Genomic DNA, 18,587 nt, shown 5'->3' on the forward strand with positions numbered 1-18,587 from the left:
TTGACCCAGGGTTGTTGACTGTCTTCATAATACACACCTATTTCCCATTCTGTTTATGTCCTTAGTTGTTTAGATTCTGAAAAACACCCATCCAGCACGAGCAAAGGGAAAGTAATGGATGTTGCGTAAAAGTAGGTGACTACTTAAAACCCCTCCACCAGAAATCACATATGAATTGGAATCTTGTGTGAAATATTTTGCTGTTGATTCCCATTTTCCTGCTCTAATCACAGTACAGTTATTGGAGAGGTGAACTTGGCCCTGAATATTTACATAATGCTGTGTAAACTGATAGATAGTCCCAAATTCAGACATAGGCAAATGGAAATCCTCCATCTCTGTGCAAAGTGTGTGACCCAATATTTGTTTTACTAGTAATTCTGAACATTTACCTATATTCTTCAGCAAACAGCTGGTATTCTTATCTTGTTGTTAGATAATCTTATAGATAATCTTATCTGATTGTTGTTTCTCCTCTCTGATTCCAGAGCAATGATCTATTAGCACATAAATCGCTTTTTAAAAACCAATTAAATATAATGTAAAATATTGAATTTACAGGGAAAGTAAAACCCAATTAGCTCAGTGCAACACAAGCCATTTCTTTGCCTCGAGCTTCCACTTCAGTGTCATATCTGTCCTGTCTTTTCTCTCTCAGTGTATCACTGCCAGTTACTGGAATGCCTCATGAAACATAAGCAAGAAGTATGGAAAGTAAGTTCGTGATCAAATGTGCTTTGCAGGAAGTTTTGTTTATACAGTAATGAAAAGTAGGTGGTTTGAAAATGGGAATTACTGTAAGCCAGGATGCCAGAAGGAGAGATGTTGATAGTCAATTCTGGCTCTCAAGTCTGAACTTATTGATACAGATTCATCCTTAGAGATTGGGGCATGGTTCCTGAATCCTGTCTGAATGTGGCCCAAGTTAGCAGAAATGTCACAAGGACCAGTGATTTTAACAGTTTATATTGGACTGAGCTTTAATGAGGACAGTTTTTGTGTGTTCTTGGGTTGAACCTAATCTGGATGTAGTGTTGGTTCAAATGCCATCTTTTCACTCCCTATCTAGACAGAAGGCTTAATTTTTATGTTATATATATTATATGAGGGGTGGTGGTACCCTGGGTCCCAGCTGGGATCAACGCTCTAAAGTGCTTTATATACACACAAGTAAAGTTTCCTATATAATCTACCCTTGAGAGTTGACAGCTAATGATAGACAGATAATACAATTTGGGCATTTTAATATATGTATGTACATTTTCAACATGTATACTGTTATGAAATTACTCTAATCAGATTGCACATGTCTTTCCTTAGGATTTGCTGTATGTTATAGCCTATGGCCCTTCCCAAGTAAAACCTCCAGCTGTACAAATGCTATTCCACTACTGGCCCAACTTAAAACCACCTGGGGCAATAAGTGAGTACAGAGGATTGCAGTACACAGGTAAGTACATAACTGTATAAATCCAAACTCATAAAACAAACCCAATTCTCTATGTTTTCTTCAGAGGTTATGCTTTCTAAAATTCTTAACATTGTTGAGGCTCTCCTCTGGCCACTCTCACTTCTTTTATAAAGTGTGCTGCCCAAAACTAGACATAGGATTTCAACTGAGGCTTCACTAGCACTGATCAGAACAAACAGATCATGTCCCCTGTTTTACACATGGAGACTCCTGTTAGTGTGTGCCAGAAAGAGATTTGTCTTCTTTGCAACAAGATTACAATGTTGATGTTGGGGCATTTGAAATTGGAACTTATGGCAGGCTCCAAACCGTCCCACTTGACCTCATCTCTGGCATTAGCATATTGCCCCTCCCTTTACATAGTCCCGTCCATTTTATTTGGGTCAGGTTATTATTGATTTTGCATAATTCTGGCTTGCATACTGCTAGTCTATGTGTATAATAGCCCATGGTGTTGATTGCTAGTCTATGTATATAATAGCCTATGAGTTTAGTTCACTACATTATTATATTTTAAATTATGCAGCTCACTTAGGCTAATCTCAGGAAACAAATGTGATTTACCATGTGTTTTACAGACAGAAGTCTCATCCTTTTCTGCAGTTCTCTTCTGGGGTGGGAATCAAGTGAAGGGGTGAACAGTCTTGGGATGAGTGTGTCTTACTCCTTCCATATATATATATCTTCAGGGATCTTGATTTTCTCTGATTTAAAAAAAAAATCCCCAATTTTTGGTTAAAAAAGTAACCCCAAATCCACATTTTTCCATGATTTAAATGAAACACCACTAATATATATATATATATATATATATATATATATATATATATATATATAGGCATGTCATTTAAATCATGGAAAAATGTGGATTTGGGGTTACTTTTTTAACTGAAAATTGGGGATTTTTTTAAATCAGAGAAAACCAGTATCCCTGCGTCATCATATAGTGTTGATCATGCTGCTGATGCTTCTTAGGGAAAAGGTTGTGTCTTCCTTTTTGCTTGTACAGCACTTAGTATAGTAGGGCCCCAATTCTGGTTGGAGCCTTTAGGCACTAACTTAAATAATAGATGTGAACATCATTTGTTTGTTTGTTAATCAATTGTGTTTTGGTCTTGCAGCATGGAATCCCATCCACTGCCAGCACATTGAATGCCATAATGCTATTAACAAACCAGCTGTAAAGGTACTGTCATTTCCACAAGGCCCTAGTAGCAAGAAGTGGCCAGTGGTGTCCCACAGGGGTCTGTGCTTGGTCCAGTGCTTTTCAGTATCAATGATTAGCAATGATTTGGATGTGGGGGTGAAGAGCTCACTGGCTAGGTTCGCAGATGACACCTAGTTATGGGGGAGCATGGTCACACTTGACAACAGGCTGCAGATACAGGCAAACCTAGACAGGCTGGCAAGTTGGGCAGATCAGACCCAGATGAAGTTCAACATTGAGAAGTGTAAAGTGCTCCATCTGGGGATGAACAAACCCCAACATACTTACAGGCTCAGTGGCACCAAACTGACTAGTGTCATGACTGAAAGGGACCTAGTGGTAATAATAGACCATAGTATGAACATGAGCTGTCAGTGCGATGCTGTCGCCAGCAGGGCAAACAATACTTTGGCATGCATCAACCGATGCATCTCAAGCAAAACCAAGGAAGTGATCTTCCGCTTTACTCAGCATTGGTGAGACCACAGCTGGAGTACTGTGTCCAGTTCTGGGCACTGCACTTCAACAAGCATGCCGAAAAGCTTGAGAGAGTCCAGAGAAGAGCCACCCATATGATCAGAAACTTGCAAGGCAAGCCATATAGGAAAAGCTAAGGGACTTGGGCCTCTTCAGCCTAAAAAAGAGAAGGCTCAGAAGGGACTTGGTAGCAGCTTACCACTATATCAGGGGAAAACATCAAGGGCTTGGCGAACAACTGTTCATCAGGGCACCCTTGGGGAAAAAACAGGAGTATGGCCACAAACTCCTGGAAGACTGTTTTAGTCTTAACACTAGGAATAACTTCTTCACAGTCAGGGTGTCCAGACTATGGAGTAAACTCCCTCCAGAGGTGGTGCAATCATCTACCCTGGAAATCTTCAAGAGGAGACTGGATGGCCACCTTGCTGGGGTCACTTGACTCCAGTTCTCTTCCTGTCTAGTGCAGGGGGCTGGACCCAATGATCTTGCAAGGTCCCTTCCAGCCCCTTACAATCCATAAAGTCTTACGATCTATGAATCTAGCTTTGCCCACTTGAGGGCTTGTAAGCCAAGTGGTGGAAGCTAGGACCACATTTTGCCTCCTATCCCATGTGAATGTTAGTAAGTAGTGCTTTTATATAACCAGTGCCTGAACTTGGTACAGGAGTTTCTGGCAATTACCCATCTCTTTGATAGTCTACCCTAACTCCTGTTAAATGATACAATCATAGAGAAGTAGGACTGGAAGGGACCTCCATATGTCGTCTAGTCCAACCCCCTGCCTGAAGCAGGTTTATCCCTATCCAAACCATCCTATACAAATCCATTGTCTAACCTCTTAGCAAAACTACACAGTCAAGCCTGGCACAACACAAGACATAACACCCTAACCTGCCACAGGTCAGGCACAACAGCCAATGTCCTGCTGCTGTAAATGTTGTTACTGTAAGCTCAGGAGATCCCAAGAAGAGGGCCACACTCCCTGCTACAGAGGAAGGGAAAAACCAGCTTGTTTATGGTGTAAAATTCCTTCCTGACCCCAAATATGGCAATCAGTGTGACCATGAGCAGAGGGGCAAGAACCTTGAGAGAGGAACCTCCAGTTTTAAGTCTCAGCAGAAGCAGTAGCGCACTCATGGCAAAATCCCCAGCCTCAGCTGCAGCCAACACCCAGTGTCTCCCAGGCTTAAAAAAAAATCTCTGACACGTTGCAACAGGGGCGAGAGTCGGGGAGGAAATCCCAGCCCCATGCAGCAGCCAGCAGTTGTGGTTCTTCTCCTGAATCTTAGGCTGATGCCCAATGTCTACTGAAGAACTATTCGACCCAACTGTTGTACAGATATTAAAACAATTAATAAAAAAGACAGTTAATAGATCTTCCTTCTTGGCAAAGTATTCTAGCAGCCTCTAATAGAAAAAGATGTTCACACTGGACTTCGTAGCTCCTAACAACATTCCCCGTCCAGCATACCATGCTCCTACTCAAAACCTTGCTAATCATCCCCAATTATCACTGTCCATCCCCAGAGAAAGGGAACAAGCAAGGATCATTTTATATCTTGAAACTCACCAAATTCAGGCTCTGGCCACTCAGTGAGGAGAGCAGAGGTTCTGGAAATTTCTGTTGCCAAACTGTTGATATGGAGAATCGAGGCCTGTTCTTCCATATGTACCTCATACTATACCTGTCAGCGCTGGGCTGGAACTGCTTGTGCTTCTCCATGTGCCCAGGAACAGGACCCTGCTTATTTCAGTGCTGAGAATTGGCTTAGTTGCTCTGCAGAGCTAATTAGACCAGGTGCTGACCCATGCAAATACAGCTCTGCTGTTTCTGTTTGGGTTGTAGTCTGTGTGGAGCAGACTGGCATTGCTCCAGGTGCTACCTAGCACAGTGAGTGAGGCGTATAGACACACCCTTAAACACATGCATATAACCTCTGTGAACAGAGATGAGATTAACATCTAAGGAAAAATAAAACATTTGTCTCAGGGGAAATAAGATGAAGTGCTTGGAAAGACTAAGAAACTATTTAAATGTAATCAGTTAATGCTCAGATGAGACATTACAGTGTCTCCATACTATAGTCCTATTTCTAATTACAGACCTTAATTATGCATTTACTCAAGTGTGTGTGGTCAGATCTCCCTCTAGTGGCTAATCCACAAGCTTTGCCTCTGGTGCAAGACAATGGGGTTTCTCTTTTAGCTGAGGAGAAAACTGCATGTTGGGAGATGAAGGTCGTTGGCTCTATCTCTGTTACCATGCATATTTTATACGTATAGTTAACAACTCTGATGATCCGAAGGAAGATACAAGGAATGTATGGATATGTTACAACAGACACCGCTGAGGTCCAGAATTTTACATGGCCTTGACCTAAAATACTGGGGCAAATTCTCCTGTATGTAAACCCATGTCTTAGGGAAAAAAACCTATGGCATGTAACAACTGTGTGCTTAGCAATAGTAATGTAAGGTAAAACATGCCTGTGTTACTGAGTGTAGATCACTCCTATGGACCCAGTCACAGGGAGAATTCAGGAAGCGGACATCTCACTGTCCTTGTGCTGGCTGTTTTGTGACTCTCCTTGCTAGTCATTTGGGGCCTAATATTGATCAGTGCTGAGTGCTTGCTGCAAGATGACTAATGCCCTCAATAATCACTGAAGTCAAAGCGTGTTGAGAGTACATAATACCCTGTAGTACAGGGGGAACCCAACCCTTTTGGCAGACGTGCTACAGATAAAGCACATCACCCACCCTGAGTGCCACTCTGATCCCTTCCCCTGCTTGATCTGCTGCTCTGCCTTCTGCTCCCTGGCCTATCTGGGCTGCCTGTTCCACCTGTGGAATGTGTGCTGCAGGGTGGCCACTCCTGCTATAGCATCACAGATACCTTGTGTTGTTATGAAACAGAACATGATCATGGAGAAGTAACTCCCTTTTGTCTTTCTATGTGTTTCAGATGTGTATTGACCCTTCCTTGTCTGTGGCTTTGGGTGATAAACCTCCCCCACTGTACCTTTGTGAAGAATGCAGCCAGAGGATTGCAGGGTGGGTAAACTGAAGGCAGATCCTAACTAGTCAGTTAAAAACAGCTACATGGAATGAATACACAGCTTTGGATTATAAAACCCTCCCTTCTGTTACTCATGACCCTCCCACAAACAATCCTTTTGAAGTCATTGGAACCAATTGGGGGTAAGATGCCATCTCTGAGTAAGTGTCAGCTCTGATTTCAAGTGGAGAATATTTATTTTGAGTTGGCACAGTAGTGAGTCCTGAAGGTAAGATTTGTAAATGATTTGATATTATGGGATGAATTGCTTCCAGTTGTGGAACCCCACTAATCCTTTTGTACAAGAAACAGCATTTGTTTCCACTTCTTACTTGGCATTAAAAGCAAGATATAAGGTCCGCTCTTACTGAGACATCATTACTTTTATGCAAAATATTCTCTAGTAAATTATGGCTCACCCAGATTTGTCAAATACATGAAAGAAGTACATCCTGAAATGAGTTATCCTCCCTTTTTTAAATTACTTGTTTGGAAGCTCATTAATTTACAAAATCTACCAGTTCTCAAGGGATCTTCCAATCATTAGCACAAATGAATGACGTTAGCTTAGTTCAGAAGATGCACATATTTATTTTTGGCCCTTATTTAACAGACACTTCTGCATCACGCCAGCTGCAAGAGAAAGCAATTAAATTTCAGAGAAGCCACCTTGGTTTTGAAGTCATCCTTAATTCAAAGCTGCTAGGGAAAGTAATTAGATTTAATAGATACCCTGGCTTCTGAATAGATATACAGAATATGGTGCAGGTACTTTTGGGTTTTTTTCTCCATGCTTATCTAACACTCTTCATTATCATTTTTTGGTCTTAGGGCAAAGAGAACATACTGCATGTTCATTTGCTAAATTAACACCTTCAAAGTAATATTTGAAAGGCAAGCACATGGTGGACTGACATCAGCACAACAGTAATGTTTAATAAATAAGTCAAAAGAAAAACAGTTGATTGAAAGCAGCCTGCTATTTCTTGTGTTGTTTAAAGAAAATCTATTTTAGAATAACAAAGAGCTGCCCATCACAGCCATTTAGATCACTATTTCATTTGCTCAAAAGTAAATAAAAAAGGAATTAATGATATATTTGCATATTTTTAGGGATCACAGTGAGCAGTGGTTGATTGATGTTCTTCTGCCACAAGGTAAGACTCTCTTTAAGGGTGGATAACCCAAAATAATATGAAACACAGTCATTAGTATATTCATATTTTCTCTGTTTTGTGTTATTTGAAATACTGTGTTATACATTAAAGAAAACTACACAGAACCCTAGAAATTAATAATAGTTTGCACTTAACATGTGACTTAACATCTTCAGAGTAATGTGAAGGACCTAATTAGCAGGTCCTTCACATGACCTAAAGGACCTAATTAGTAGGTCCTTTACACCAGATGTGAGGCAACTAAGGAATATCATGTGGCTCTTTATATATGAGACAGCAGACACCCCAGGAAAGATTTCAAGAGCTGAACATCCTCAGATGGGCCTTGATTTCCAAAAAAGCTCAGCTTCTGCTCTTGGACTGAAGGGAGAGCTGATTTCTTTTGGAAACCTGGCCGAGGACACATCTGAAAATCTAGCCCAAAGATATTAACTAATTTACCCAAAACCACAAAATAATCCCCACAAAACCAGGATTAAAGTGAGGATGTTTCCCAGTCTGTTAGGTTCGATGAGGTAAAATCCAGATATCCAGATTGGTCTTTCATGTGCTTCCACATCAGGCTTAGCCCTGACTAAAAATTAGCAGATGTCTGGTACCAAGAGCATTCAAAGAAACAAGGCTCTGTAAATAATCAGTGGGAAAAGTTAGGTGCCTCTAAATGGCAAGTCAAGTCTGGACACTGATGGGGGTACCAACAGGAAACACTGAATACAGGGTTGTGCCTGAACTCTTGCCCCTCTTAAACTTGGCAACTGACTCTGGGCAGTATATTGTTTCCTTTCAGTTTGATTCTGGAGCATGGAACCAGCTCCTGATAGAAGGTGCCCAGTGGCAGCACCATCTTCTGTATAACAGCCTACCTCCTAGAGCACTTGCCTGGGAAATGGGAAACTGGGGTTCTTGGGTCTCTCCTAGCCTGACAGGATGCAAATCAACTTCTTCCACCAACCAGCTAAGTGCTCTAAATACCAGGAAATAGAATAAATGAGGTATGGGGGCAGGCACCTTCCACCCTTCCTGTTGAAGCTGCAGTCAAGAACGTAGGAGTCCTTGGGCCACAAGGCGAAAAAGCAAGAAGGAGCCTAGTGGTGAAGGCACACACTTGGGAGGAAAGGGTGATCTGGGTGCATTATTTCTGTGTTTTACCCAATGACTGTCTAGTCTAAAAAGCATTAAGAGCTAAATCCGATTTCACTTTACATAGTACTTACATAGCAACTAACTGCAATTTTTGGCACTTAAACACATTTTGGATTTTATTTCCACCTGCAGCAGCAGGAACAAGAACCTCCCAGTCCAGTGCTTACATTCAGAAGCTACAAAGTTATACTATAATCTGACTTTGATCCCCACTCCCCAGGTCCTCCAAATATGGTCTATGGACCACTGCTATTCCCTGGTGCCTTTGCTACTAGTTCACAGAAAGAGGGCTGGTTATACACAATGCTAGCCCCTCTTCCATTTTCACAGTGGCTAAATCAAGCTAAAATAGATAAAACTGTATTAACTGCCTGAATTAAGATTTCTGTATAAGCAACTTTTGGAGTTGCTAGAGGGAGATTGTATGTTTGGGAACAAGGAAAGAGCTATCAGTGAGATAGCTCCATATTATGAAAATGTTTGAGAGTCCCAGAGGTTGCCCACCTTCCCAATACTAAGGATTATTTCTTATTGTTCATTTAGTGAGTTCCCTACATCCAAGATTCAAGGCACTGTAACACATATTTCCCAAGCAGAACACACTGCAAGGAAGACATACATGGTAGGGTGGGTACAAAGAGCAGCAGGTCCCAATTAAAAAAGAATGATGTAATAATGTAAACAGACAGACTTTGAATAAACTAAGTGTATTACAGTGCAAAAGGACAGGAACAGACAGGGAACAGTTCAGACTCCAAGTATCCATTGGCAGGAGGCATAAACTATTTGTTATTGGACAGTACTCTGGTCAATAAGAGAAACCCAGCTTGCCATCACATAGCCAGTCACAGCCATTGCTTGCTGACTAACTTGCGTTAATTAGCTTCATTGACCAAACTGGCTGACTTTTGTCTAAACAACCCTGACAAGGGCAGGACATAGAACTTCCTCAGTCCCTGTGCTCCTGTTCTGCAGACTCTGCAAATCCTTAAGTCCCAGGACCTTGTCCTTGTCAATGCCTTTCTTTCACTCTCTATCTGAAAATCTTAGACTCATAGAATCATAAAAAAGTAGGACTGGAAGGCTGCAGAGGTCATCTAGTCTTGCCGCATTAAGAGCAGTACAGGTAAATTGTACTAGGTGTCAAGGGCCTTACATAAAAATGAATTAAGACAGAGCTGAGTGCATCCATCCTTGAATCTGGAAATGTGGATCAGGCACGTGATTGGTAGTTCTACATGGTACAATGCAGTGCTGCACAGAGCTACATGAACTGACTGTGAATGCTTTAGCTTGTGTGGAGTCTGCATGGGAAGGCAGCACCATGCAGAGAGATACCTGAGCTAGCTCTGCACATAGAAGATCCAGAAATGGAGGCAGTACAGATGTATTAGCACAGTGCTGCATCCAGGTTAATAAGTGCTGTTTCTTAGCCATATAACTGTGCTCTATGGACCTCAGTTTACCAGGTCCTAACTTGTTCCAACTAACCTGGCATTGGTGCTGAAGCACTGCATTCTGGGACATGTGTCTGTTGAAAGAAAATCACCTGTGGCTCACATTTAGATGCTCCTGGGCCTTCAGCATATCAGCTGTTTCACCCTGATATTCATTAAAGGTTGCTGGTGGTGAGAAACAGACATTAGGATAGAGAGTGACTATAAACATGAAGAACAGTGGTGAGTAGATTATGGGAGCTGGCTTTGGTCCTTAGGCATGCCAAACTTCCATTGACTTCTCTGGGAGTTTTTGCCTGTAGGATTGGGCCCACTGGCTTAAGTACAATTGACTTCAACATGCTGAAGTCAGACACATTTTGGGAAACCTTCCAGAAAGCTGGAGAAAGAATCTATCCCTGGAGACTTGCTTTCTTTTTATCAAACCCATTTCTCTTTCTTTGGCAACCATGACAGAAAAGGATGATCCTACTGTGTTGATATTTTGTATACCTTCCCCTTACAGCTGAAATTTCTGCTATATGTCAGAAGAAGGTAAGATGAAGACATTTTTATGATGGGGCATGAATTGGTGTTTTTGTACGTAACTTCATTCCATTTCCATGTGATACATTTTTTGCCATCCAGAGTGTTTTGTTATATATCCATTATCACATTTGTTAAGGATAAATTAAAGTAATTTAGCAAGGACATTTCTTTCTGCTCAAATTCCTGATATCTCACTTGATTTCTAGGTATTTCCATTAAAATAATAAATGTGCAATTGAACTCAGTTGTCTGTCTAATATTATGTATAAAGAAAGATGTAGGGAAGATTTATTTTAAATTTAAACTTGTTGGGTTTTTTTCTTGGGCTCTGCTACACTAAAGTCCTGCATTAATCAGTCTTTACTTCAGCAATACTCCCATTATAAGGAGTACAGTTTTCCCTATGTAAAGCTTAGGTTATTTGAAAAAAATGCTGTCCAGCTGGCATAAATTGGTGCTGATCCTCCGAAGTCACCAAAGCTCAGCTGACTTACAGTAGCAGAGGACCTGATCTTGTTATGTGAAGTTTACTTCAATTCCAGAGTACAGCTAGGGCAAAGAGAACCTGTAGAGACACAACTTTTAAACTTTTAACATATAAGGCAAATGACTTCCTCTTTTTGTATTTCTAGTTTATTTCTAAGAATCAATCTGTCAGGGGAGGCATAGCAGGTGTTCTGAATCAGTGTGTGGGTGGGCTGGGATATAAACACAGTAGAGGAGAGCTAAAATTCAGAGGCTGCTGCTGTTAAGTATAGAGATGGAGCCAAGTAAAAAAGTTGGGCTTGTTGGCGGAGATACAGGTTTAGATTAGCCAGGGCGTTCAGGTCTAAGCCTATATTCATCTTTTTTTTAAATTCAGTGATATATACCTTTGTTCGTTGTTTTGGGCTCATCTCTGGTGAATTATGAAACATGCCAACATTTTAGCTCTCTCCATTATGCTGACTTTATTTTTGTCTGCAGTTCCACTTGCAGAAATTTATGGTTTAATGAAATCTGCTGCTTTCAGAACTGTAGCTCACATGTGAGAAGAGCTGTCGTCACCTGCTTTTCAGCAGGCTGTTGTGGCCGCCACGGCAACAGGCCAGTGCGCTACTGCAAAAGATGTCATTCGAACCATCACAGCAGCGAAGTTGGTGCAGCAGCAGAGACCCATCTTTACCAGACTTCGCCTCCCCCTATCAATACACGGGAATGTGGGGCTGAGGAACTAGTTTGTACTGTGGAAGCTGTGATCAGGTAGTGTACCATTTACAAGGCAAGAATGGGCAGATCGTAATCCTCATGCAAATCCTCATGTGAACCTGTGTGAGACACAGGGCCATATTCTGATCTTAGCTTCAACAAGTGACTTCACTGAAGCGCTGCTGGTGTCACTGAGATCAAAATCTAGCCCAGGGACTTTGCTGAGAGGTGTGTACATGTGTCTGAGTTGCAGAAGAGCTGGGATTTAATTTTATAACCCTCCAACAACACAACACACAGAGTTGAATGAAATCTAGTGCTTTAAGCTTCCATTAATTGCTGATCTGCTACTGACCTAGCACAGGAAAGCTGAATCATGAACTGTGTTCATATTGTCTTACAGCTTGCTGAAAGAAGCAGAATTCCATGCTGAGCAGAGGGAGTATGAACTCAACCGCAGGAGACAAATGGGCCTCTCCTCTTCCCATCATTCCTTGGACAACACTGACTTTGATAACAAAGATGATGACAAGCATGACCAGCGGCTTCTGAGCCAGTTTGGAATCTGGTTCTTAGTAAGAGTTCCTGGATGTTCTCTTTCCTTCTCTCCTCCCTTCTCTCCTCTCCTTTTAGGGTTTGGCCAACACTGTTCTGCCAATAAGCCTTCATATACTAAGCTTTGCTAAGAGGGTTTTGGGCCTCACTCCAGGAAGGCAACTGAGTATGCAGTTAATCGTAAGCAGTAGTCCCATCAGAGCTTAAAATACTGTATTAACATGAATAGAAGATGACCCTGATGATAAGGTAACCTCCCAATAATTAGATTCTATATATGGAAAATTCATAAATTTGTTAAAATTTTCCAGGTATAGAATCTAGTTATTGGAGGGTTGCCTTCAGTTCATTCCCCTTTCACTGCTACATCAAGGAAAATAAATCTGGGGGGTCAGGTAGCCCTTTTGCTCTCTGCTTTCTTCCAACCTTTTCCCCTGGAAGCCTCTTCCCCCTCTCCTTACTGTCAGACCCTGCTCTCCCTAAGCACACAGAGGTGGGCACGTCTACACATGCGTTTACTCTAGCCTAGATTTATTGTGCAGTAAGCTACTGAAAAGTAAGGGCATGTCTACACATTGCCCTACAGAGACATAGTGATGAGCTATGTCACCATAGTGATCATGTGTGTCTACATGTGATCACCAGCTACATCGCTATAGGGGCACGCTCCCTGGGTATAGCACTCCATTATGATGATGTAGTAGCAGAATCTACCTGTGTACCATGTGTACAGCACAATAATGGCCTATAGTGTGCCGTGCTTTAGTACTTCCAAAAGGTGCCATAGCAATGTCACTTTACGGCGACAAGTGTAGACATGCCCTAAGGGTTTTTGGGCAGGTATTTACACATGTGGGGAATAGGGAGACGATTTTCTCCCAGGTCCTAGCAGCCCTGCAATGCATCCCTGCCGCCACTGGGGTGAGCTCCAGGCTCTACCTGGGTGCTAGCCTAAGGGAAGACAAGGAGCACTGGGCCAGGAGACAGCTGTGTCCAGGCTCTGGGGGGGCTATCTGCTGCTGGGGCAGGGACAATGTCCCCCTGCCCCAGCAGGAGGGAGCTTCTGGCTCTGACTCCCCAATAAGAGGCACGGGGGTTGGAAAGAGCTGCAGGGGAGGGTCAGGTTCCAGCCCCCTGCTCTTATCTGCCAGTGGGGCAGTGAGCAGCTAGCTCATATCTCACTTCCACTGGCTCCATCAGGTGTCCATTTATTAAGACTTGGCTTTTTGCACCTGCATACAGCATCTTCACTCAGTTGAGAAATCCTGCAGGGATCCCCAGCTTTCCCAGTGGTTGCCATAGGAATTCTTGTTTGACACTATCAAAGGCTTTCTCCAGGTCTTTGTTTAATATTGTCACATTGAGGTTTCTTTGCTGTATTGCATGGCATCTCTTAGTTGTATCGTGGTCTCGTAATCCTCCTTCTGGGGACGGTGCATACTTGATCTTCTAGCATTTTCCCAATTACTTCTTTTAGTCTGTTTGCTATTACTTTGACTAGGAGCTTGTAGTCAAAGTTTAACAAAGTTATTAGTCTCCAGTTTCTTATCTGGGTTTTGTCTCCTTTCTTGAAAATCAGGATTACTATTCCTTCTTTCATGCTTTTCAGGGGTCTTCTTTCTCTTTCTCTCATTTTAGATTTCTATCAGGTCTGGTCCCAGTTGGTCCCAGAAAGTTACATAGAATTCTTTTGGTAGTCCATCTTTTCCTTTAAAAAGTCCCGTTTTTAAAACCTTCCAGTCTTCTTCCAGGTGGTGTTGGTCTTCTTCTGTTAGCTTCTTTTGCAGTCCTTCCAGACAGATCTGTCTGGCCTCTGGCTCTACCTCTCTGTCTGTATAGTTCCTGGTAGAAATTGTTTGCTATTCACAGTATAGCTCCTTTTGATGTTTGTCCTTCTCCTTTCTCATTCTGGAGGTGCCATGTTCCCTCTTTCCCTCCTCTTCTGATCTTGGTAAGGTACACTGTCCACTTTTGCTTTTTCTCCTCCCATTGTGCTCGTGTCAGAAACACTTTTTCCATCCTTGCTCTTTAAAACATTGTTCCAATTCTCCTTTTGTTTCCGTGATTTCTTCTTTCACTTTGTCGGTGTAGTCTTTGCAGTTTCTGTTACAGTTGCACCCTGTGTGCTTCTTTCCTTTTTGCTTATTCTTTTCCTACTCTTATAACATAGTCCTTTGTGCGCTCTTTTACCCATGCCTACCAGTCTCTTACTGTTTCAAAGGACTTTTTTAGTGCTGTCTATCCTATGCAGTTTTTTTTTAGTGATTTCTATCTTATAAATAATTTTTCATAGTCTTCTTAGGTGTTCTTTTCTTCCAGTAGCTTGGTGTCTAGCTCCCAGATACCTTTCCCTTTCTGCATGTGTTTCCCTTTTTCCAGCCTTGCTGTAAGCATGAAGTGGTCTGAGAAGAAAACTAGTGTTGTTTCTGCTTCTCTCTGGCTGTATCCACACGAGTGAGCACATGCTGGTAGTGGTGTCTCAAAGCAGTTTGAGATGCTGTAGGAGGCACGCCATGAACTAAAAAATGTGCCCCATGCTGGAAGTGAATGTGTAGGGGTGAGGGGGACAGCGTGGGAGAGGTGCGTTGCCCATCCATCTGTCCGCTGCGGTGGCAGCAGCAGCAGCAGTGCCTGAGACCCAGGGGCTACATGTGGCACATGGGGCTGGCCTGACCCGCTGGTGTGCACTTTCAGGCAGTACAGGGCTGGCTCCTGCCACCACCTGGGACTCCCAGCATTGCAGGCAGGAACTGTGCGCCATTAGGCTGGCCGTCTCCTGCCTCCATGCGTCAGGCACCTGGACGCAGGAGTCCGCTTGGCTCAACGACATGCGGCTCCTGCCTACAGTGCTGGGAGCCCTGGGTAATGGCAAGAGTCAGCCTGGTTGTGGTTGAAGGCTCCCCCCATATGCCACATGTAGCCCTGGGTCTCAGCTGGTGCCATGTGCTGCCAGGGGGCTCTGCTTGCAGTGGGCTATGAGTACCCAAAGGGCCTGTTGCTGGCTGCTGCTGCTGCTGCCAGTGAGGGCTGTGCGTTGTGTGGAGGTGGGTGGGCAAGTGTGTGGTGGGAACCCTCCCCCACCCCCATGAACCCTCCCACAATCCACCCACAAACCCCACACCCCTACCCACAAAACCCACCCTGCTACATACCCATTCACAAACCCGGCACCCACAAATCCCCTATGGATCCCCACCCCCACAAACCCCACACACACACTCCCCCACATCCCTCCACCCCCCTGAAAACCCTACATGCTACCCACAAATCTCACACCCTGCTTGCCCAGGCACCAGACAGGATGGGACCTGCTGGTGGTGTTAGGCCCCAGCTCAAGTCTGGGTTCGTGCCCGGTATGCAAAGGCCAATAAAGATACCAGGGGTGAAAGTATAAAGAAGATTTATTGCTAGCAGTAAAAGGTGCAAGCGGAATAATTTCACAGAACAAGCACACCAGATATTCAATACTAAGCCCCTTATATACAGGGGTTTGAACCTTCATAAGCATCCTTGTTTGCTAATTGGCTATAAAGGAGTGACACAAGGAGTTCTTTACTGAGCATGTCTCTATACCTGTGTTTTAACTATGTATCTCATTAACATACATATATGTTTCATTAGCATATTTCTTCCCCACCTAGGGGTGTGATTTTTAGATTTTAATGAGCTCTTTGTCCCAGTACTCTGATTCTGTTTTTGTTTTCAAGCTTCCTCTATCTAAGACCGCCTGCTCCTTATCGTTGCAGATGGGCATTCGTCACATAACATTCACTTTTGCTTAGGCTTTGCATAGTAGTTTCTAGGTCAAACCTCACAGTGGGAGATCCAGCTGCATGAGCAACTGCCACACTGCAGCCCTGCCCTGTACCCACACTGGTGCTGGGGCATGTGGCTCCAGCCTTGCAGGGTTTCAGGTCCCAGGAACCACTTGGGGGGTGAGATGGGCTGGGGGGGAGGGGTGGAGGTGGCAACAGGGTTGGGTGATGGGTGGGGGGCAGGATTGAGGTGGCAGCAGGGTTTATGGGTGTATGTGATGGGCCAGGGGTGGCAGCAGGTGTGTGTGTGTGTGTGTGTGTGTGTGTGTGTGTGTGTGTGTGAGAGAGAGAGAGAGAGAGAGAGAGATGGGGGTGTGGGAGTGCTCTGGGTAGGAGGGGCCACCAGAGCTGGCCTTGGAGCCCCCCCTGCCTTGCTAGAGCAGCCTGTGCAGGGGGAGGCTGGCCTGGAAGGGCTCAAATGAGCTCCAGTCAAAGGCTTCCCAGGAACAGCACACGGATCGCTGGGGCCTGGGCACAGGCACAGGGAGCAGAACAGTAAGGTCTGGCTCTGCTCATAGCCACAAAACAGCAGGTGGGACAGCTGCAGCTGGACCCATGTCCTGGTGCTGGGATGGAGCTGCTACTGGGGAGAAGTGAGTGCGGGGGGCAGGCAGGGGCTGCAGATCAGGAGTTAGAGGGACTGGTGGGGCTGTGGGCTGGGAGTGAGGGGCAAGGGCACAGGCAGGGGCAGGGCACCACCAAATCAGTGCTGCTTAGTGCCACAAAGCAGCTGCAGGTCCAGCTGCAGCTGTTCCCACATCCTGGTAAGCGAAAGGGGCAGGGGAAGCTCTGATTTTTCAATGATAAAAAACCAAAAGCAAACACCAAAGTGTATAGATATTTAAAATTCATTTTCTTATGATGATAGAGCACTGGTAGGCTTCCAAATTGCTTTAAAATTGCAAATATATCAGTAAATCATTGCCCAACTGGTTTTTATATATATCTCAATGTTTTATTGATATATAGTGGCATTTCATTTTAATCATGGAAAAACACAGATTTTGGGTATGTTAATGAGAGAATTTGGGTTTTTTAATTGGAGAATTTGTAATTTTTAAACAGGGAACACCAGGACCCCTGTTGATAAGGCAAGTGACTTGCAGGACCTAGACAGAGGAGCCTGCCCAGGGCCAGCACTGGGGACGCAGCTGGAGGGCAGACGAGGTGGCTGACCTCCTGGCCATTTGGGTCCAGGGGGGCACGCTTTGACAGTTCAAAGTGGGTCACCACAACAAGCACAGTTTCCGGATGATAGCTGCCCAGATTGGCAGAGCAGGAGCACCAGAAGGCATGACAGCAGCGCTGAATGAAGGCCAACTGTGCAGCCATGGTGTGCTGTCAGCTGGAGCAGAGGTGTAGCCGGCTCTGCTGCAGTGCCTGTACCAGAGCCCAGATGGCCTTGCAGTCCCTGTCAGGGTCTGGCAGGCATGCAGTTATGGGGCCACAGGTCCAAGGGGGCAGATGCTGTTGCAAGTGGCAGCAGCTCACAGTGAGGCAGCAGCCCCTACTACCAGAGTGCTGCAGTGGGTAGAGGGTGCAGGGGGCACTCTAGGTTAGGGCAGTTTCAGTGGTCCAGCTGGCACAAGGGGATAGTGTCCCCAGATACCAACTGGCTGGGTCTCAGAAACTCATGAAGGCAAGCAACCCTGACCTGCTCACCAGGGCAGGTTTTTATACTGCTGGGGCCAGCACAGGTGCTGGCCTGTACTTGTCTCCACCTCTAGCTCCCCCTGGCTGAAGATCCAGGAGGAGCTTTGCAGGGTCAGTTTGCCCCAAGTAGCACAATTTGTCCCACACCAAAGTGCATGTTCAGGCATGTGTGCTGAGGCACAAATCTGTGGCACAAATTTGTGCCACTGCTACTTGAGCTGCTGCAAGTGCACATGCCTGCATGTGTGGACACACCCTCTGGGCACGTCCAGACGAGTGCGGTTATGTGGTATGTGGTGCTACAAACATGTTTGCAGTACCACGTACCGCACAGTCTGGTGTTCTCTGCAGTGCAGGGATGCACTGCCTGAGTGTGCACTGTGCTGGGGTTTTTTTCCTGTGGGTTTTTTTGACCCCTGGATATCCAGGGGTCAAAAAAAACTGCAGAAACCCACCCCCAGAGCAATGCATGCTCAGACAGTGCGTGCTGCTGAAAAATGGAGCCAGGACACCTGGAGCCGCACTCTGCTATCAGCCAGGCTCCGCACAGCAGAATTGCCATGACTGCAGCCCTGGGAGGCCCCCAGGACCCCAGGTAAGGCTGCTGGGGCCAGCCTTCCCTACCTCACCCCTAGGTAACATGCCACATGCCAAAGTGCATGTGTCACAGGCATTCCCTGGGGACCAGTAGTGATGGTGCAAGGTACACCACTGCTACTTTTCTTTGGGGAACCAAACATACATGCATGTCTGGATGTGCTCTCTTTGTGCAGTGCTTCAATGTCAGGATAAGGTCAATCCGTAAGAAACTTCTCTGTTGCATCTCCTCTTGTGAAGGTAATTTTTGCCACTCT

The 18,587-nt window shown here is 44.5% G+C and overlaps 1 protein-coding gene and 1 long non-coding RNA gene across 2 annotated transcripts in view; one reads left to right on the top strand and one right to left on the bottom strand.

The window, feature by feature from the left end:
- Positions 1-4,979, bottom strand: part of LOC132248818 (uncharacterized) — a 32,474-nt gene extending 27,495 nt beyond the window's left edge. Inside the window, exon 1 of the long non-coding RNA XR_009460253.1 lies at positions 4,729-4,979. This is a non-coding gene — a long non-coding RNA (uncharacterized LOC132248818). The remainder of the gene's footprint in view (positions 1-4,728) is intronic.
- UNC79 (unc-79 homolog, NALCN channel complex subunit) overlaps positions 1-18,587 on the top strand; it is a 181,668-nt gene that overhangs the window by 20,490 nt on the left and 142,591 nt on the right. The window contains exons 6-13 of the mRNA XM_019481650.2: positions 659-714; positions 1,321-1,450; positions 2,593-2,657; positions 6,124-6,212; positions 7,330-7,373; positions 10,500-10,528; positions 11,535-11,764; positions 12,114-12,285. Coding sequence (XP_019337195.1) covers positions 659-714; positions 1,321-1,450; positions 2,593-2,657; positions 6,124-6,212; positions 7,330-7,373; positions 10,500-10,528; positions 11,535-11,764; positions 12,114-12,285 — 815 coding nt within the window. The remainder of the gene's footprint in view (positions 1-658; positions 715-1,320; positions 1,451-2,592; positions 2,658-6,123; positions 6,213-7,329; positions 7,374-10,499; positions 10,529-11,534; positions 11,765-12,113; positions 12,286-18,587) is intronic.

Source organism: Alligator mississippiensis, chromosome 2 (genome assembly GCF_030867095.1).
Source record: "Alligator mississippiensis isolate rAllMis1 chromosome 2, rAllMis1, whole genome shotgun sequence".
Taxonomy (NCBI): Eukaryota; Metazoa; Chordata; order Crocodylia; family Alligatoridae; genus Alligator; species Alligator mississippiensis.